Source organism: Neofelis nebulosa, chromosome 8 (genome assembly GCF_028018385.1).
Source record: "Neofelis nebulosa isolate mNeoNeb1 chromosome 8, mNeoNeb1.pri, whole genome shotgun sequence".
NCBI classification, from domain to species: domain Eukaryota; kingdom Metazoa; phylum Chordata; class Mammalia; order Carnivora; family Felidae; genus Neofelis; species Neofelis nebulosa.
In genome coordinates, this window is record NC_080789.1 from 142,048,646 (window position 1) to 142,069,849 (window position 21,204).

General features: G+C 44.3%; 1 protein-coding gene across 3 annotated transcripts in view; it reads left to right on the forward strand.

Moving 5' to 3' along the window:
• The window catches only part of LARP4B (La ribonucleoprotein 4B), a 93,759-nt gene that overhangs the window by 17,762 nt on the left and 54,793 nt on the right, over positions 1 to 21,204 (forward strand). For 2 of the 3 annotated variants that reach the window (XM_058682047.1, XM_058682048.1), the window contains exons 2-3: positions 7,851 to 7,985; positions 8,631 to 8,690. In XM_058682047.1, coding sequence (XP_058538030.1) covers positions 7,905 to 7,985; positions 8,631 to 8,690 — 141 coding nt within the window. In that variant the 5' untranslated portion in view covers positions 7,851 to 7,904. Of the gene's footprint in view, positions 1 to 7,850; positions 7,986 to 8,630; positions 8,691 to 19,180; positions 20,850 to 21,204 lie in introns of those variants that run through there. The other variant, XM_058682046.1, reaches the window with a different exon arrangement.

Sequence of the window (21,204 nt, forward strand, 5' to 3'; positions counted from 1 at the left end):
GCAAAGAAAGACAGGGAAGTATTGAATGGCTGGGTGAATATGGAGAATGGAGAGTGGTTTGTAGAACTGGAGACTTCCTTATTTCAGAACAATGTTTTTAGATTGAAAAAAGCTGTCTCCTCTGTGGCCTCCATATAGGAGAATCTCCTCTCCTATGAAATGTGTACATTTCAAGGCCAACTCATAAAGCAAAAAAAAAAAAAAAAATTTATATGCTTGAAAATTCCCCAGTAAGATGCAACATATCATCTCTCAACACGGCCAGTTTTTTTTTTGTTTTTTCTTGATGTTGAATCAGATCACTGGTTTTATCGTATAAAAAGATGAAGTTAAATTTGGCTTATATTTGGGCACCATGTTGGTTTCTTAAAAAGTGCTTATTTTAAATATTAAAATCATTATGTGTGCACTGGGCAATATGAAGGTCACCATAGAAGGCGGGGAGAAGGAATGAAGACCAATGAAGGAAGCTGCAGGTACTTTGAGGTCCTGTCACAGTGGGGGCGCCCATTGGCATGGATTGACAGGGCGAGCTGCCTGCACCGCTGAATTTCCATACGGGCACGTAGATTTGAATAGCAGAAATTATGTGTGTGTATATGGACTAGCTCACTGGACTCAACTAGCTTGGTGACCTTGACTGAGTCATGTCTGAGCGCATTTTCCCAGGCTGCTAAGTGGGCATGAGAGCTAAGAAAATTGAGGTTGATTGAGTGACTTTGTGAAGCATTTAGACTAACCATTGCATGACACAGATCCAAATACTAATTCATTCCCTTTTTGGATTTCTGATCCACAGACAAATCATCTATGTTTACACACTACCCTTTTGTAACCAAGAAAAAAAATGTTCATGTTGTTCTGGAGTCAGGAAGTCTCCAGGTCTCTATTTTTATTTTGATTGTTGCAGAAATTATCAAATTCTCAAACTATGATTGTGTCATTGTTATTTGCAAATCCACTGAGGTATGCCAAGCACATGTATGAAAATAAAGTTCTTAACCTCTTCCAGTTTATTCCTTGGGTTATTTCCACTTTTTGGCTATTCCGCTATTTGAATATTCACGTACAAGTTTTGGGGGTGATAAATGCTTTCAGTTCTCTTGGGGATATACCTAGGTGTGGGAATGCTGGCTTATGTGATGTCCTTGTGTTCAACATCCAAATGTTTGCCAAAGTGGCTGTGCCATTTTACATTCCTGCCAGCATTGTATTAAGATTCCAGTTCTCCACATCCTTGCCAACACTTGTTACTTGTCTTTTTGATTATAGCCATTCCAATGAGTTTGAAGTGGTATTTTGTATTTTGATTTGCATTTCCTAATGACTAATGATGTCGAGCATCTTTTCATGTACTTATCAGCCATTTGTATGTCTTTGGGAAAATGTCAATTCATACTCTGCCCATTTTTTACTTATTTGTCTCTTTTAATTGAGTTTTAGGAACACATTCTTCTCTTTCTTTTTCTGTGTATATACACATATCCCTTATGAGATATAATTTGCAAATATTTTCAACTATTCTGTGGGCTGTCTTTTCAATTTGGTAGTGGTGTGCTTTGAAGCACAAAAGTTTTTAATTTTGATGAAGACCAATTTATTTTTAATTCTTTTGCTTGTGCTTTGGTGTCCTATGTAAGCAGGCATTGCCTGATCCAGGCTTAAGATGATTTACTCCTGTGGTTTCTTCTGAGTTTTATAATTCTAGCTCTTACATTTAGTTTAGTTGAGTGTAGTTTTGTTTTTTATTTTAGAGAGTATGTGAGCAGGGAAGGGGCAAAGAGAGAGAGACTCTTTTTTTTTTCTTTTTTTAAGTTTATTTTTTGAGACAAAAAAAGGGCAGAGGAGGGGCAGAGAAAGTGGGGAGGACAGAGGATCCAAAGCAGGCTCTGTGCTGAAAGCAGAAAGCCCAATGTGGGTCTCAAACTCATGAACCACGAGATCATGACCTGAGCCGAAGTTGGACACTTAACTGCTTGAGCCACCTGGGCACCCCATAGAGTGAGAGTGCTGCTCTTAAGCGGGCTGCATATTCAGCACGGGGCCCGACAGAGGACTCGATCCCATGACTCTGCGATCATGACCTCAGCCAAAATCAAGAGTGAGATACTCATCCAACTAAGCCCCCCGGGTGCCCCTAGGTTTTGTTTTTGTTTTAATTTATTTTTAAGGAATATCTGTGCATAATGGGCTCAAGCTCATAACCCTGAGATCAACAGTCGCATGCTCCTCCAACTGAGCCAGCCAGGTGCCCCATATTTAGGTGTTTGATTCATTTGGAATTAGTTTTTATAGAGAGAGTGAGATAAGGGCCCCACTCCATTCTTTTGCATGTGAATATCCAGTTGTCCCAGCACCATGTGTTGAAAAGGATTTTCTTTCCCCCATTGAATGGTCTTGGCACCCTTGTGAAAATTCACTGGCCATAAATGTGAGAGTTTATTTCTGGACACTTTAAGTTCTGTTGTTCTGTATGGCTCTCTTTATGTCAATACCACACTGTCTTAACTGTTGTAGTTTTGTGGTAAGTTTTGAAATCAGGAAGTGTGAGTCTTCCAGCTTGTTCTTTTCAAGATGATTTGGCTACTCTGGGTCCCTTGTATTTCCATAGGAATTTTAGGATCATCTCATCAATTTTTGCAAAAAAGGCAGGTGGGATTTTGATAGGGATTGCATGGATTCTGTAGACGTGCAGTGTTGCCATCCTAGGAATACCATGGCTTCCGGTCCGTGAACACAGGCTGTCTCCTGTCCATGGAAACCAGGCATCTGTACATAGCGCTCCTTTTGCCTTATATCAGTGGTTCTCAAACATTTTGGTCTTGGGACCTTTTTACACTTCTAAATATTATTGAAGATCTTGAAGAACTTTTGTTCATGGGGCTTATCTGTATATTTGCATTAAAAATTACGACTCAGATTTAAAAAAATGTTTTTCTTTAACAATAATAGCAAAGCCATTACATGTAAAATAAATATCATTGCTTATGAAAAGGTAGCAATCTTTTCCAAAACAAAAAAATAATTTAATGAGGAGAATGGCATTGTTTTGTATTTTTATAAATCTCTTCAGTGTCTAATTTAATAGAATCTCAGGTTGCTTCTTCTGTGTTTCTGCATTTGATCTGTTAGTGATCTGTTATTTTGGTTGAAGGATGAGAAGGAAATCTGACCTCACACGGATGAATAGCTGGAACGGTGAGGAGTGTGTTAACAGTCCCTTCCCATAACCTTGACTCTTCTCCTTTGTAACCACACCAGAACTCCACGGCAGTTTGCGAGCAGACAAAGGCAAACAGCATCTTGGAGTTGTTGTGACAATTGGTATGATCTGAAGGCCCTGGGACCCCTGACAGGCACAGGCCACCCTCTGAGACCCCCTGTCTTAGAGAACAAGACTGAGTTGTGAATTTTCACAAAAAAATGGTGTGACAGCTGATTGGCATTTTTATTAATCTGTATTGACAACCCACTGGGAAGGGTCCTGGTTGCTTTTCCTGCCAATCAGTACTTCTGTTGTTGGAAAGGTACCGCATGGGGGGCTCTGAACTGTTCGATGCTTGCTTGGTAAACACAGCACCAGCAAGCCGGATGAGTTTCATTAAGCATGTGTGATTATAAAACAGTAAGGTATTTGGAAAATTGAGACTACAGAAATGAAACAACGTAAGACACTATCCTGGTGTTTTAACTCTTGGTCATACATTGTTAGTCATCTAGTGTATTACTTTTAAATATTCACAAAGTCAGCTGTGTGAATTTTTAAAACATACTTGTAATTATACTGTCCACAGTCTCATATCCTGCTTATTTAACCTAAGGTAATCTCTGAATCTTTTAAATAGTTGAAATATATTGTGTTAGTTTCTGCTTTTCTGTATTTTTCTTTATTTTTTTATTTTTATTTTTTTTGCTAAAGCTAAACCTTGTTCATGAGATAGTTTACATATTTTTGTATTAGTGCAGATTTTAAACAACAGTAAGTGTGTGAAGTTTCAGATGGATATTGGTAACTATGTCCTAATTAGATTTTTCTTTTTACTTTTCATTACAGAATACTTTAACCACGGAAGTAGAGAGGGCAGGCGGTATCGCAGTCCTTAGTGCACCCGTCATCCAGTTCTAGCTGTTAGCCACTTGCTGCATTCTTGCATTTTTGTTTTGTGTTGTCTCTTAAATTTACCAAAACAGTTTTTAGCATATTTTAAAGCAAATTCCAGATATATAATTGTACCCATAGTCTTTTAGTTTGTATATCTCACAGATAAGACTTTTCCACAGCCACACCACCTGGATTGCACTCAACAGAATTAATAATCATTCTATAATATCCTTTATTACCTAGGCAACATTCAATTTTTCCTGTCAAAAATGTCATTCTAGAGTTAATTTATTTCAGTCTCGTAACAGTTCTCACATAAGGTTATTTTGGTTAAAGCTTTTGTATTTTGTAGCAATAAAAATCTCTTCCATTTTTTCATGTCATAGATTTCGTGCAGAAATGAGGTCATCTGTCTTCTAGAATGCCCCACATTTTAGATTTAGCTAATGGCTTTGTGTTGGTGTTATTTAACGTGTATCGCCCCAGAATTTCCTTTAAATTGGGAGTCAGATCTAGAGGTTTGATTAACTAAAGGTTCTTTTTTTGGCAAGAATACTTCATAAACGGTGCTCTTTGCTCACACCAAGAAGAGTGTAACAGCTGGTTGTTACACTTTCAGTCATGAGATTGAAAAGTGGCTTCAGTGTCCGTCCGATCTAGCCATTATAAAGTTTTCTGTCAGCTCTCTGCCCGATTTCAGCAGACGTCGATGGTAATTGCCTTCGTTATTTCATTAGATGTTGCATTATCGTGATTTTCTACTTCAGTCGTTCCCCGCTTATTAGTGGTGCTTCCTGCGTAGAGAGCAGCTCGCCCTGCTCAGCTCTTCGGTTATGCCGCTGCCATCCTCCAAGGAAGGCGGGCTGACGGTTGTTTGCCTTTAGGAATCTTCAGGAGAATGAGTTGGAATCCTGACAGTCTCCGCAGGTGACCAGCGTGGTGGTATTTTGAACTGTCGTGGATCCTAACGTGTTTGTCACCTGTTCATTCTTTTTGCTCCGCACGTTGTCTGTGTGTGGCCGTGAGAGCCCTTCACACTTGGAAAGTGAAGAGGAAAGATGAGGAGAGGCTGAGGAGTTGTCACAGTGTGGAGGAGACGAGAAGTCACACCTAAATGCGATGTGGGGTCCTGGATGGGACCCCGGAGCCCTTAACAAATGTTTAATTATGAAACAGACATTTCTGGTATATGGGAAAAGGATTCTTTAGAAATAGATCTGAGAGGGGGCGCCTGGGTGGCGCAGTCGGTTAAGCGTCCGACTTCAGCCAGGTCACGATCTCGCGGTCTGTGAGTTCGAGCCCCGCGTCAGGCTCTGGGCTGATGGCTCGGAGCCTGGAGCCTGTTTCCGATTCTGTGTCTCCCTCTCTCTCTGCCCCTCCCCCGTTCATGCTCTGTCTCTCTCTGTCCCAAAAAAAAAAAAAAAAAAAAAAAGAAATAGATCTGAGAGGACCGTACCGTCCCAAGTGTTTAATAAGATTGATAAAATTTCCAGGTGTAGCCTTGACAGATGAAATTTAAAATGTCCGGCTAGCATAGAGACCACGAGATAGGAGGAAGGGCCCTTTGGTGTCGTCTTTCTGCTTTTCCACGGCGACAGGTGAAATCCAACCAAGGAAATCACTCCTTTTGTTTGGCTCTGGAAGGCCGTTGTGAAGGCTGCCTCTGGACACTGTCACCACTTCAGACCACTAGGTCTGGGGCCGGCACAGGCTTTGCTTTGGTGGCACCTTCCCCCACCCTGTCCCCAGCCTTCTAGTCCAGCCCCGAGACCTGCATTCTGGCCATTTCTGGAGGCAGTCGTTGAGGCCTCAGGACGGCTGTGGTCTCACAATGGGTGCCTGGGAGGCTTGTTCTCTGCTGGAGCTGTCATCAGTGCTGCCCTGCCAAACCGTCTTCTGGATTGAAACATTCGACCAAGTCTGGTTGTAATGCTGTGTGCCTTCTGTGCTGCCCACACAGGAACCCCTGTTTCTGGGTGTAGGGCCTGAGGAAAGCCGTGTGTGCTGGCTGGGTTGGTAATGAAGAGGTGGACTGGTGTGGCGTCAGGATCACTGGTTCGTGGCTGGGGTGCCTGGGACAGACCGGGCCTGCCGTGCTGTCGTCCCAGGACACTGCCACGACTTCCTTTCTTTCCTTTTGTGGTGGAACGTTGCCAGCATGCATGGGCACACTGGACCGGGAGGCACATATTTCTGACTGGAAAAAAAATGGAGGTAGTAGATGTAATAAAGGATTCTTTGTAATTGAATTCCCCCCCCCCCCCCCATTTATCTATCTTACCTTGTTTTTTTTTGTTTTTGTTTTTTTTTTTAAATTTTTTTTTCAACGTTTTTTATTTATTTTTGGGACAGAGACAGAGCATGAACGGGGGAGGGGCAGAGAGAGAGGGAGACACAGAATCGGAAACAGGCTCCAGGCTCCGAGCCATCAGCCCAGAGCCTGACGCGGGGCTCGAACTCACGGACCGCGAGATCGTGACCTGGCTGAAGTCGGACGCTTAACCGACTGCACCACCCAGGCGCCCCTATCTTACCTTGTTTTTAACCAAACATTTTTTCTTTAAGAATCTTAGAAATCCAGCAGTTAATATGGTAAAGCATCTATAGTACTTTCTGTGACTTGTCTGGTTACCGTCCTGTGTCTTTATTTTTTGGATTTGATGTTTCGTGAGAGTCGATATAGTTTCTATTACAGTTTCACAAGTATTACAAACTATTACACTTCAACCTTTGTCATTCATCCTGTATTTTGGAAAATACTGACCTTTCTGAAATGGATTTGTCCCAAGCATTTCTCCTCTTTGAGTGGTTGATACTGCCAAACCTGCCTAATAGCACGGAAGTGATTTTGTGCTTCTGATGATAGAGTTGACCAGTGCATGAGATCGCCTTTGATCTTCAGATTGTTTCATTATAACAAGCGTTTTGAGAAGTTCATAAGCTGGTTATTGAGAGAAGGGAGTGCCATCGCCATCATGGAAACCAAAAACCTGCATGGTCACCTCGTGAGACCGATAGCTAGCTTTTAAGTCTCTGTATCTGACATGTGGATGCTGTGTTTTCAGAAGTGCCTGAGAGATACGGGGATTAAATCCAGTCCTTGGGGTGCTGTGAGGCGGTGGAGGTCAGGCCTGGCTGTCTGGGAACCCTGGTTCTCAGACTGATCTGATGAAATCATGGGTATTGTGGTCCCGCCTCATGGACCAGAGTTACTGTGTACGCTGTTCGGGAACATCAAAGGAGATATGTTGTTTGAAGTTCAGGGTCTAGCTGTTGAGCTGAGCCGGAAAGGCTGCTAGCTTCACAACTCTGGTCCTGCTGTCTGGAGGTGCTTTTCCGTTGGTGTGGGATTCCTTTTCAACTGCTTATTGTTCAGTTCTTGATAACTGTTGTCCTGGAAGAAAATGAGATTGATGGTGCTAGTCAGAAATGATACGTACATATAAATTTGGGATTCATCAGATCACAAATGGGAGTTCTGTTAGTTTTGTAATTTTCCGTTTTTAAAAAAATGGTTTTGTGGGCATCAGTGGGTTTGTATGTGTTAGCACATGATTTCTAGTCTTGGTATATTCTTGGCTTAGTACAAAGGTGTAAATCGCCGGCAGATTTCTTTGAATTGCTTAGACTCCAGAGGGATAAGCACATGAAAACCTGAGGGTTTGCAGACATCCTAGTCACTTAATTGTAAGAAACCCTGGTGTTCCGTACTTCCAGTTACTAATGTGCTGTCTTTGTCGTTCCACAGCATCCTTCGCTGGCCACTCAGCTTCTCCCAGTGCGGCCACCAAGTAAACAGCTCATGACTTCTGATCAGGACACTAAGGTCGTGGCTGAACCGCAGGGCCAGCGAGTCCAGGAAGGGAAAGACAGCGCTCATCTGGTGAGTGCGGGTTGAGGCCAGAATTGGCCTGATGTCTTCCTCTCCTCTTCTTCTGATAACAGATGCTCCGTTGGATTTCAGAAGTAAATCAAAGTAGTAACTCTGGCATATCTTATAAGCTAAATATAGGAGTTATATTCTGAATCAGTTTATGGGTAGCTTAGTAGAGGAAGCTGTAAGTACTTAGGTGATAGAGAAAACAAATAGCTTTAGACACTTAGAGCTTTTGGATTTTAAATTCCTAAGAAAAATGCAGTGATTTATAAATACTTTAATAACATTGTACCTGTTGTACTGGTATGTATGTAAAGAATTAATTTAAAGAATGTATTTAAAGAATTAATTATAAATTTTTTATTTTGATTGCTTTTGTTTATTTTAAGATTTTATCATGTCAAGCAAAAAACACATTTTTCTTAATTTTCCCCACTGAAGTTATAAGGAATTTTAATTACGGTGGTCAGGCAGAATTTTAAGATATTTTAAGTTTCAAGGCTCCTACCTCTTTCTGAATATCTCACTGAATTTCTTTGTCATGTAAAAATGTGTTTTCCTCAGTGGGTTTTGTTTTTGCTAAATCACTGTGGTTTGAAAATGCTGCTTTATATCGTAATGATGGTGTGTTTGCTGTTTTCAATTTTACAGATGAATGGTCCCATATCTCAAACCACTTCTCAGACCAGCTCCATCCCAGCTTTGAGTCAGGTAATTCAGTTCTGAGATCAGTCACTGTGGAGGCCCACAGATACTGCCTCACAACAAATATTTATTGTAACAGAATTAGAAAACGTTGATGTTTCCCAAGAAAGGGGGATGAAGTGGGGGAGAGACCCACATGGGTTGGAAGTGTTCAGTACCGTACGTCCTCATCTGGCTTGTGTGTGTGTGCTGTGTGTATAGTTCTAGACGCAGTGTGCCCTGTGTTCATTGAGTGTCAGAGACTCATCACATTGTTTTTAGTGTTCACTGATAATCTGCTGAATGTATATGATTAGCTCTACATTTTGAAACCTGTGTTTTTTAAAGTACACAAGTTACAGTAAGCTTTTACTAAGAAAAATTGGTTTCACATTTTAGTTGTGGTTAATGAAAGAATAAGGAAATGGAGATCCATTGGTTTTTAAATCTTGCTTTAACCTCCTGTGCCTGTGTCAGGTGTGTTTGGAGCCATGCTACACTTAGCTTGGCAGTCGTCCAAGTGATCTTATAAACCAGGCACAATTTAAAAAAGAAAAGGAAAACTTTTAAAGTAATGTTATAAACTTTATAGTAAACTTCATTTATTTCCCCAAACTGTAAGCAGTTCATGTAGAAATTGAAGGAGACTGGATTGCTGATCTACTTTTAATAAGGTAGAATTTTTAAAAATGAAAGATACCCTCCAAAATATTATTTCATTGTTGTTATGAAATATAGAGTTTTTTCGTATATTGTATTGATGTTTTAAATGAATTCTATGATGTTTTAAGTAATTAAAATTCTAAATTTAAGACCTTTAGTTGTCTAAGGCAAATTATACAGAAATCATTAAAAAAAAATTTTTTTTTTAGAACTAATCTCCCTCCTTCCCATGGTTGATTTACAGTCCAACATAATATTCAGATAGATATCTTTTTAAAACGTATTGCAGGACTAAAAATTAGATTTTGGCTTCTATGAGGTTTTTTTGCCTGTTTTTTCACTTGGTTGGTAAGTATTGAGACAAGACCTATCTAGAAAAGAATGGAAACCCTTGAGCCAGAACTCAGCATTTCATTTCTGTGCAGAAATAATTTGCAACTAGTACTGCTTCACTTATGTTCTTTGTCATTTTTAAGAGTTAACGCCTTATAAAGACATGTGGCAAGTTCTTGGTCCAGCCCTGATTAGTATTGAGGACCCCTGGTGTCCCTTGGGCAGATCCCATCTCTGATCTGAGGTTTTGTAAAGTGGATATGTTGTTTACCAGTGTTAACAGGGTGTTGCACACTTAGGTTTTCATAGTGTTGCAGGATTTTTTACCACAATACCTGGGATTCATTGTCTCGCCACTTTGAAGAATGAAGAGGTGGACTCAAAATGAGCAGCAGGCCCAAGTTCATTAGAGTAGAAGATCAGAAAGGAAGAATAGTAGGAAAGCTCTCTTTACGGAGAGGGGGCTTTTCCAAATGCCCGTGACTCTAGGCAAGGGTCCTCGTTTTAGAAGGTTCTGGTCTCCCTTCCCTTCCCCCTTGTTCCTTTTCAGGTCCCATCCTTATTGGCTTGGCAGCTCTGGGTGCTGGGTTGTCCCTTCCGATGGTCTCGATGCAGTTGAGTGAGGAGTCAGGCGGGTCATGCTTCCCCTATATAACATAAGTTTTATGACCCACTTTTTTGAGTTCGGCATTTTGATTGTCAAATTCCTGAGGGGACCCTGAGGTGGTGGTGGTGGTGTCTGTTACACTCTGAAGAGGGACCTTTTGCCTGACAGGGTTGGCCCTAGTCAGACACTCCCAGCATTGTTCCAAGAAAGGTGTGTCCCCATCCAGGGACCTCAGGTCCTCATCTTTCCCTCTCTGCCTACTTATCCTATCTTTTTCGTGTCCTTAACAGAATCCTTAAATACTGGAGCTGGAAGGTGCCATAAGGGACATCTGGGCTTACAGCATGTGTGTCCTTTAATAAAGCTTTATTTATAACAAGCTTGAGCGTCTTTACAGAAAATAAGAGTGCACACATTTTTATGTAGCTGTAATCAGCATACATCAATTTCACCCATTTTCCCACAGGGCATGATTTCATCTGTGTGTCTCCTTGTACCCGGTGTCGTATATTTTCTTTACATTACGGTGCCATTCTTCCTTTAGCCATTTGGTTTCTGCGGCATTTGTACGGTTACTTCTTTCCCGTTACTCTAGATGGCGTTGCTCTGAAAGCTTTCTGGCTGCCATTCTTCATGGTGCACCTGAGTGTGTGCATGTGGTGGCGGGTTTAGTGGCTGCAGATGTTGATGCTCAGTAGTCTGCAGTCATTTCGATTGCTGAGTGAGCATGTGTCACAGTCTCTGGAAGGTTCAGTCTTTCCCCCGAGTTGGTGTGAGTAGGAGAATTGCCGTAGTGATGGCCAAGTAAATGTCTGAACAATTCAGGAGCAGCTTTGCGTTTAGCCGGTGGTAATACTAATCGTATTTATTATACAGCTCCTTCCTCCTCCTCCCCCCCAAAATAAAACCTTACTGAGAAGTAACTATTTACTACAGCCCTAGCTAATCAGCGAGCATCAGAAATTGATCTTTGACAAAAGGAAGCTGAGACCCAAAGAGGCTTAAGTCATTTCCTCAAGATTTCTCAACTGCAGAGTGGCAGAACCATGATTTGAACCCAGGCAACTGGCTTCAGAGTCCAAATCCAAAGATACTTCCTCTTTGGCATCTGTTATCTCATTGAAAAAGAGAAACAAATGGAAAATAATACCCCAGACAAAATCCATCTCTTTGCCATGTGGCACAATTTGCATTGTTTCTGAGTGGATGAAATTACTTGGAATAAAAATGGAGGATTTTAGGTGGGGAATAGTGTGACTTACCTTTTAGGAAGATTATTTTGGCCTCATTACATTTTTATATATTATGGGTTGCAGTGAGTCGAGCATGGAAGCAAAGAAAGCAAATAAACTACTAAGGAATGAAAGTTTGTAAGTGATGGTGGTGGGTCAGACTAGGAACGAGTGGATTTCAAATTTATTTTGGAAGTGGGTTCAACCATACCAAGTTATGGATTGGATGTAGAGGCTGGGGTGAGGAAAAGATAAACCAGGGGTCATTGAGCAACTTGATGGATGGCATTTTCATTTTTTTTGAGATGGAAAAAACTGGAGAAGTAAAGGTTTGTGGAGAGCAAATCCTCTTGTTAGAAATTAAAGCAAGCAGTGAAGTGGGCAGGTGGGGCCAGGTGGACCTCAGTAGAGAGGTTAGAGCTTGAGATGTAATTTGAAGTAGACAAATAGATGTTTTATTTTATAAGTTTATTATATAGAAAAGACTGTTAAAACTACTGTAAATATGGGGAGGCTCAGGTGGCTCAGTTGGTTGAGTGTCCACCTCTTGATTTCAGCTCAGGTCATGATCTCATGGTTCATGAGATCGAGCCCCAAGTTGGACTGTGCACTGAGCATGGAGTCCGCTTCATGGGGATTCTCTCTCCCCCTCTCATGATCCTCCCCTACTCTCAAAAATAAATGAATAAACTTAAAAAGTAGTGTAAATATGGCTTAAGGGTATACAGTTGAAAAGTAACCAAATTATTGTTTGTAATAGAGTCAAATCCAGTCCTCTCCCCCCCCCCCCCCCCCCATAATTTTTGCCTATCCTGATGGTTTTTATGTCCTGCAAGGGCATTCTTGGCTATAACTTTTCTCTTCATTGATTCATCCTTTTCTAATCATCTGTATTACTTGTGTATTTGATTATATTTTAAGAAGTTATTCTTCATGTTATTAAAAATTTTTTTTAATGTGTTTGCTCTTGGGAGTTTTAAGACACATAAGGACATGAACTGTGTAACGTACTTCACTGATACTTTGCAAGGCATACTTTACTTAAATTGAAAAGTTTCATTAGCATCAACACGGCATAATTGACAGTTTAGTCATTTATTCTACAAACTTACCTTTATATGTATCATCTATATATCTTTCTGCTTGCCATAGGGATTGCATATCACATCAAAAGTCACAACTGTCTAGTCTAAATTGATTTCTCCTTAACCTCAATAGCGCACGGAAACTACTTCTGCCAAGTTCTCTCCCTCCCTTGTGTTACTGGTACCACACATTCCATCTTTGTCACTATGCCCAACAATACCGATTGATAGTTTTAATCCTGAAGAAAATGAAAAGTGAAGCTGTAAGGCAGAATGGCAGTGATCCTGGCTCTTGGGCCTGTTCTTGTTTCTCCTTCACCAGAGAGCTCTGCGTCTTCTAGAATCTCCAGTTCCTGTGTCCTGTGTTTTCACTGCAGCCCGAAGGACTCCTTTGGCTTTTCCTCCAGGGCAGACCTGCTGTGAACAAACTACTTCAACTTTTGTTTATCTGGGAATGTCTTAATTTCTTCTTCGGTTTTGAGGAGTTTTGCTGCATAAGGACTTCTCAGTGGACAGTGTTTTCTGTCCGCACTTGATCACCCACTGCCTTTCTTCCTGCAAGGTTTCTCGTGCTAAATTGGCTAACATTCTCATTGAGGACCTCTTGTACTTGACAAGGAGTTTTTTCTTGCTGCTTTAAAGATTCTTTGTGTTTTGACAGTGTGATTGTAATGTGTCTTGGTATGGGTCTCTTTGGGTTTATTCTGCTTTATGTTTGTTGAGATTTGGGATTTGTAGATTCCTGTACTTCATCAAATTTGGGAAGTTTTGGCCACTGTTCCTTCAAATGCTCTCTTGCCCCCACCATGGGGCCCCCACAGTACGTGTGTTGGACCTCTGGTTGGTGTCTCATAAATCCTTTAGGCTCCACTCATTTCCTCTTTTTTCTTTTGCTCCTTTAGATAATTCCGTTTGTCCCCTGTTCAGATTTGTTGATTCTTCTGCCAAGTCTGCTGTTGAACCCCTCTAGTGAATTTTTCGGTTCAGTGATTGTACTGTTCAGCTCCAGAATATTTGTTTGCTTTTTTTTTTTTTTTTTTAAATATATCTCTCTCTGTTGATACTCCTGTTTTGTTCCTATATTGTCTTATTGGTTAACTTTAGTTCCTTGTCCGTGTTTTTCCTCAGCTCTTTGGGCATATTTAAGATGATTATGTTTTTATTTGCTTGCTTTAAATATTTAGAGAGTGGGAGAGCATGCTTGTGTGTGTGAGTGGGTGAGGGGCAGAGAGAGATGAAAGAGAGAATCTTCAGCAGGCTTCATGAGCAGTGTGGAGCCCAACATGGGGCTTGATCTTAGGACCCTGGTATCATGGCCTGAGCCGAAATCAAGAATCAGATGCTCAACTGACTGAGCCACCCAGGCGCCCTTAAGATGATTGTTGTTTTTTTTGAAAAAAATGTTCTAATGTTTGTTATTTTTGAGAAAGAGAGAGAGGGAGGCAAAGAATACAAAGCAGGCTCCAGGCTCTGAGCTGTCAGCCACAGCGCCCGACATGGGGCTTAAACTCACTGACTGTGAGATCATGACCTGAGCTGAAGTCCAACACTTAACCAACTGAGCCACCCAGGCACCCCAAGATGATTGTTTTAAAGTCTTTGTGGAATAAATCCCTTGTCTGAGCTTTCTCAGGGACAGTGAATTCTGTTCCTTTGAATGAGCCATGTTTTCCTGTTTCTTTGCATGCCTTGTGATTTTTTGTTGTTCTTGCTGAGAATTGGGTGTTTGATTTTATTTATTTTTAAATGTTTATTTTTGAGAGACAGAGACAGCACAAGCAGGTGAGACACACACACACACACACACACACACACAGAGAGAGAGAGAGAGAGAGAGAGAGAGAGAGAGAGAGAGAGAGAGAGACATAGATTCCAAAGCAGATTCTAGGCTCTGAGCTGTCAGCACAGAGCCTGATGTGGGGCCCAGACCGACGAACTGCGAGATCATGACCTGAGCTGAAGCCGAATGCCTAACTGACTGAGCCACCCAGGCACTCCTGATTTTATTTATAATGTGTATGACGTCTCATTGTTTTGAGACTTTTCCAAACTAATTTGGAGAGACTATATGTGTTCGCTGAAGTCTCTGTTCCTTTAACTTGTGTTCAGCTAATATTTTGACAGATTTCCTTTAATACCATGAACTGAAACAGACCAGACACCTTCTTCCCCCTCCAAAACAAGAGAGAGAATACAGTTACCCTTCCCAGTCTTCATACTGCTTCTGTTCTGAGACAGTTCGTCACTGAGTAGTTCAGCTTGGTTGGAGACTAGGGATCAACCTGAGGTGAAAGCCTAAGGTCTTCTCAGGACTTTTTTTGAGCGTATGTCTTGACTGGACATAGCTTTCAGAATTTCCCATATACATGGCTGCTTTTGATTGCCCTGATTTCCCAAAGAGTTGTACCCTAGTCTTTTTGAGTTTCACATGGTTTCTGGTTGTGTCTCCACCGGTAACCCCTTGCCCCAGGGGGGTGTGATTTTGAAGCTGCCTTACAGCTTTTATGAGCATTGCCTGCCACTTCCCATTTGTGTTCTGAGTTATGTGAGACAGGGAAAACTCCAGCTAGGATTGAACACATGTACACACTAATTTGCAGATAAGGTTTTACTCTGTTCCCTCTGCAGAGTTCCGGCGGGGTGGGGTCTGGAGCCCCCTAGACCAAGACCACACCATGCCACAGAAATGCCTACCATGTGGAGGAGAGCATTTTCTCTCTCTCTCTCTCTCTCTCTCTCTCTCTCTCTCTCTCTCTCTCTCTTTTTCTCCTTCCTTCCTTCCTTCCTTCCTTCCTTCCTTCCTTCCTTCCTTCCTTCCTTCCTTCCTTCCTTCTTCCTTGTTCAGTGCAGAGCTTGAACTCATGACCCTGAGATCCGGAGTAGGACGTTTAACCGACTGAGCACCCAGACGCCCCATGGAGAGTTTTTTCTTTCTGTGTGTTTGCTTAGTTGCCATAAACCTGTGATTTTTTTTCAGAGCTCCCTATAGAGTTGGTTTAGAAGCTTCTGGTTGTTTTCTTGATATTTCTGTAGGGGAGTTTAGAAGCTTTGAGATTCTTAGTTCACCATTTTGCTTGACTTTTTGTAACCTTTTAAATGAGAATTTTTTCTAGGTTGTTGTTCAATGGTTTTTCTAATAATATATAGAACTATTGATAAACTCTTAATGCATGTAATTTTTACCAAATATAAAACTTAATTGCCCAAACCAGTAAAATGCAAATTTATGATGTTCATTTAGTGTGGCAAGTGATGTTTTGCTGGAACTAAAGCTGCTTCACCAGGTACTTGTGGTCTGCTTACCCAGGGTTCCTTTGAATTTACCACAGCCTGAGCTGCTGAATGCCGTGCGAACGACTTTCCCATAGCTTTTGCCAGTTGGTGTCTGGGGCATACCTGGAGTTACTTGGCTCTCACCAGGCATGAATGAATTTGTAACATTTTAAATCCAACTCTCTTTCTGGTAGAGTAGGTCAATTTAAGTATTGTCACACAGTGCCAGTGTGCTACTAACCTTATGTGCACACGTGAGCATATCTTTAAAATTTTGTATTTGTAATATTAAAAAATAAGAAGAATGTATTAGGGGGCGCCTGGCAGGCTCAGTTGGTAGAACATGCGACACTTAATCTCAGGGTTGTGAGTTCGAGCTCCACATTGAAGGTAGAGATTACTTTAAAAAAAAATAATAAAATTTTGTGGTTGCATCAGCCACCACAGACCCTGGTTTGAGGTAGCTGATGTTACAGGCACCAAGACTTCTGTTAGAATGCTTTCCTAGAGGCATAAAGAGCGGCCGGCGTGTGGGGATGGGAGCGGTCATCTTGCGTAGTTGGGAGGGCTGGCCTTGGGAAGGACGGTGAGATTGGGAAACAGGAGTGGGAGACATGATGGATGGTTCGAGGAAAGACGGGCCATGCTGGGGTTGGTTGGGCGAGTTCTCTGGAAGAGAGAGAGAAGGTAAGGAGGATGGCATCGTAGAGAAAGAGGACACTGTAGATGTGGGCTGGGGCCAGAATTCGTTAGGGTTCCATTCTGAGTATTTTACTTACTGTCTTCACGGCAGCTCTTTAGAATAGGTATTGCTTTTGGTCCCATTTTACAAGTGGGAAAACAGGCCGAGATCAGATTACTTGCCAAAGCTTACACGTGTAGTGACACAAACAGCTTCCCACCTGGGCAGATACCTCAATCAGGAGGGGCTTTGGGAACTTTTGAGGGACTTCCTGGTCCTGGTCCTGGCCTGGTGGGTGTTGGTTTTCTTTTTTTCCTCTTTTTCTCTTGCTCTTTCCTTTCTCCCTCTCTCTTTTTTAAATGTTTAGTCTTGAGAGAGAGCGAGCGGTGTGAAGGGGACAGACAGAGGATCTGAAGCAGGCTCTGCGCTAGCAGCAGAGAGCCTGATGTGAGGCTCAAATTCGTGAATTGGGAGATCAAGACCTGAACCGGAGTCAGATGCTTAATTGAGCCACCCAGGTGCCTCGCTCTTTCCTTTCTCTTAAGGAGAATGTTTAGAGCTCTGTGCAAGTAAGAATAATTAAGTGAACCATGTGTGCCCATTGTGAACTTGAACAGTTTCCCCCCTCTCATTTTGCTACCTCTTCCTTCCCTCCACACACACATGCACATGCGCACACACACACATGCTTTATAAAAATTGTAGGTATATGTTTCTTTACTTGCTGGGGTGTTTTAAAGCAAATCCGAGACAGTGTGTCTTTCACCAAAAACACTGCACCGTGCATCCCTAAGGACACCGCTCCAGCTCCAACCTTGTGCCTCTCTTGTGCGAATCTCCTCCACGCCCACAGACCTCAGGCTCAGAGGCAGAGAATGAGGTGCAACTCTACTGCCTGTACACCCTAAAGAGCACTCTTTGGGGAGCATGCATGCCAGCCTCTGTGGCTGCCACATCCCCTGATACAGAATTCAGAGAATGTGGAAACACTGGAAAAGGCAGGAGTCTGAAGTGCCTTGTTCTGGCTCGTATAACAATTATAGCATTTTTTTAATTGAGTTTATGAGAATGGGAAAAATAATGTGAAAATTATTTGTTGCTTTTCTGAGTCTGAATCTTTGGAATCCACGTGTTGTTTGGGTTTTAGTGCATGGAGGAGGCTGGCTGCTGGGCAGGGCCTGTGGCACTTAGGATTTTGGATTTGAGTGGCAGGGGCATGTGACTGTCGTGCAAGGGGCTATTTTGGGATCTGGGTGTTGGCCTCTGGCGGAAACCAGAGCAGGCTCCCCGAGACGCGCCTGTGGAGGCTGCGAGAAGGCCGGGCGTGTTATGCGAGCGTGCGAGCTTTCGGACATGGGTTGTTGCTTCAGCAGGGAACTCGGTGGCGACAATGACGGGGAAAAAGCCGGCCTGTTGCAGAAATCTGTGGAGGAGGCAGAGCCGGAGAGCCAGAGGAGCACAGCTCTGTCCTCATTATTTGATGCCCTTGAAGGGGAGAAGCCCCACGGGCCCGGTCTGCGGGGTCTGCGGGGGCGCTCGGTGGGCTCTGCTTCCTCCCTGGGGTCCCCACCCCGCACTCGGTGCGGACGCTCATGCGGGAGTGACAAGAATTCAGGAACTGTTGCTGTCGAGCAGGGCCGGGACGGTGTCTCGGATGCCCACCGTGCGGGCGCTGTCAGCGACCCGGGCTTCTCTGAAGGTGTTTGCTCCAAAGGGGACGAGTGTCCTTTTGGTGCCCTGCTGCCCTCCGACTGGAGCCGTCTGGGCCCTTCCCCGGCCGCCCAGCCCGACCCGGTGCCAGAGGGGAGAGGAGTGGTGGCCGTTGAAATCGGCAGTGGTGCCGCCCGTCCACGCTGGGCAGGTAGGGAGATGAAGGGCGAAGACCGTGTGCGTGTCAGTCACAAGGCACACAGGGATTGGAGAGGGAGCGAGTTTCACAGCATTTGTGTCGTAGATCCCGCCTGCCTGGACGCTGCCGCCGAGCCAGGAGCCCCCGCATGTGGAGCAGCTGTGGTAGAAGACAGTTGGTCAGCTGTCCCCGCAGAGGGGACTCGCAGGGGGTCCCGGCCTCCAGAGAAAGCTGTGCGGGGCCCAGGGCGGTTAGACGCACCGCGGGGAGAGCTGGCCCCGTGGGGCCTGCCAGGTCCGGGGGGAATGAAGGAAGCCTTTAAGGGAAGTACTCGCCCTGGTCGTGAACTTCTGACCGTGTCTTTAAGGGCACATGCTTGCCCCGGGTTCCCTAACGATTACACCGAGAGCAGCGCCTCACGTCAAGTGGGCGTGCTCACTGAGTTTAGTAGTGACACACACACTGGCTCGCTAGGACGCGTGCACGCCATCCCCGAAGAGAGCGAGGAGTGGAGTCAGGAACTAGTGAGTCCGACGCCAGGTTCACATGCCGATTTGCTTGCAGGAAGTGGGGGATCTGGGGCTGTAGCAGCCCGTGGAGGTCGGGGTGTAAACTCTGAAAAGGAAGGAGAAGATAATTCTGTCAGACTGCTAAAAGGCAACGATTACTTCAGCTCTGATGCTGGCAGACCAGACAGTCTCTTCTCCATACGTCTAGGTAGGGTTGACCTAAGTTCACACAGGTGTTTTCCTCCCCTGAGCTTCGGAAATGAGTGTCTTCCCGTTCATGCCAGTTTCCAGGAAGTAGCCCCTGAGAGACCTGGTGATCCTGGACCAGAACACTCCCCGGGTCCAGCGATGGTCGAGAGGCAGCGATGGGCTGGCTGCAGCCTGAAACGTGGGAGCATGCAGCTTGCAGATAAAGAATTGTCTTTGCAGATTGAGAGTTGTTCATCTTCTCGGGATAAGGATAAAATGAGCATTTTTGCAGATGAGGGTCGTGGACAGAGGGCTTTTGAACGGAGATCTTCACATCCGGTAGACCCGCGTGTGGATCCCCGGCCTGGCAAGGCCGAAGCACGTATCTGTGATTTAACTGGTGCACCGCCCGACACAAACACGGAGCGAGTATTCCAAAGAATGGGCGCCCCGGCCCTCAGAAGCTCGCGGGAAGTGCCCCCGGATGGGAAGGCTCTTGATGGCTCCAGATGTCTTAAGAGTAACTCTGTCTCCTCCGCGTTTGTTTTCGCCTGCACTGAAGAGGAAAGTGAAACTGGCCGGAATTTTAAAACAGAAGATGAAATGTGTGTGAAGAGTGCAGAGAGTGACCAGCAAAGATTAGCAGGTGCCGGCAGAGAGTCCCTGAAAGCCAGTCTCAGAGAGACCAGTGAGAACGGCGGAGGAAAGGCAAAGTCAGACTGGAAAGCCACCTTTAACTGGGACACCAGTACAGCAGCACGCAGGGCAGCACCCAGTCAGGACACACGGGCTCATAGTAGGTCCGACAGAACAGAGCGCCCTGGTGCCAGAACCAGCCACGGAGAAGCAAGTGATGAAGCCTGCAGAGTGAAGGACCACGGACATGAAGTTCTTGATCTTGTGCCACCTCTACACCAGAGTTCAAGTTCAGGTGAGCAGAGGTCACAAGTAGAAGAGAAGGACTCTGCTAACAGCGGTGAAAATGCGGGACCAGGACCGGAGCAGGGTTTCTCAGAGTCGGCGGAGGAAGGTTCTGACACCTTGGGTAGCAGCACGTCGGGGACAAGCAGGCCAGCACTAGCAGGTAAGGGAGGGGAGACGGGCAGCCTCGACAGGCGCGGGACAAGCATGCGTGCACCCTGTCTGCAGCTAAGAGGTGCCGAGCCCACGTTTGATGGCCCTGGATTTAGCAGCGGAGTGGCTTTTGTGGGAAGCCCTCAGGTGACTTTTGGAGAAATGGAGTTAGGTGAGACTCTTGAGGGATATTCCTGTGTGACCGGTGTTGATCCTGCCCACGTGGACAGATCCACAGACCCTCCTCGCCAGGCGCTACAGGTTATTCCCGCCATCCCAGGTGGCGGTGCAGAAATGGTGGCACCACACTGTGGGGACCACGTTCTGTCACTCACAGAAGACGCCGTGACGATACCTGGAAGTCTCGCAAGAGGAGGGTTGCAGGGCTTCCCAGAGGGATGGTACTCCCAGTTTTCGAGCGGACTCACCTGTTACCCAGTGGGAGGGTTTGCGAGTCAGACGTTTTCCGGAGGACTGGCTGACGGCTGCACCAGCTATCCAGAGGGCTGTCCGTGGGCTCGTGCAGTTGGGAAAGACGCTTTAGAAGAGGAACAGATGCCTGATGAGTGTCTGCACAGGAAGCCGCCAGACTTAGAGGTCGCTTTGTTCTGGATGGAGAAGCCCCCATATCAGCTACCAGTGGCAGAAGACGCTGCAATTTGGGGATGGCAGAATAGAGGCGGACATTTAGTAAGTATGTTTTAGCAGTTTTTATTATGGTGTTGGGAAATGCTAGCGTTTTGTTTTGATTGCTTTTAACTGTCACTGAGTTTGTTGTTTTTTTTTAAGCAATGAGCAGTCATTTGAATGTTCATATGAGGGTATGAGTTACTGTAGCATCAGCTTAACCATTTTCAAACTGGAGAGCGTGACTCAGTTTACTGTTCAGTGTATTTAAGCCAGAGTTTGTGCCTCAGCTCTTGTCAGCACTGAACCCAGCGCTGCTGGCCATCAGTCGCAGCTTGGTACAGCCCCCCTTCTGTGTGTGGATGTTTTGTGTGTGCACCTGAGCCTGTGCGGCCTCTGTCCTTCCTCACACCGCCTG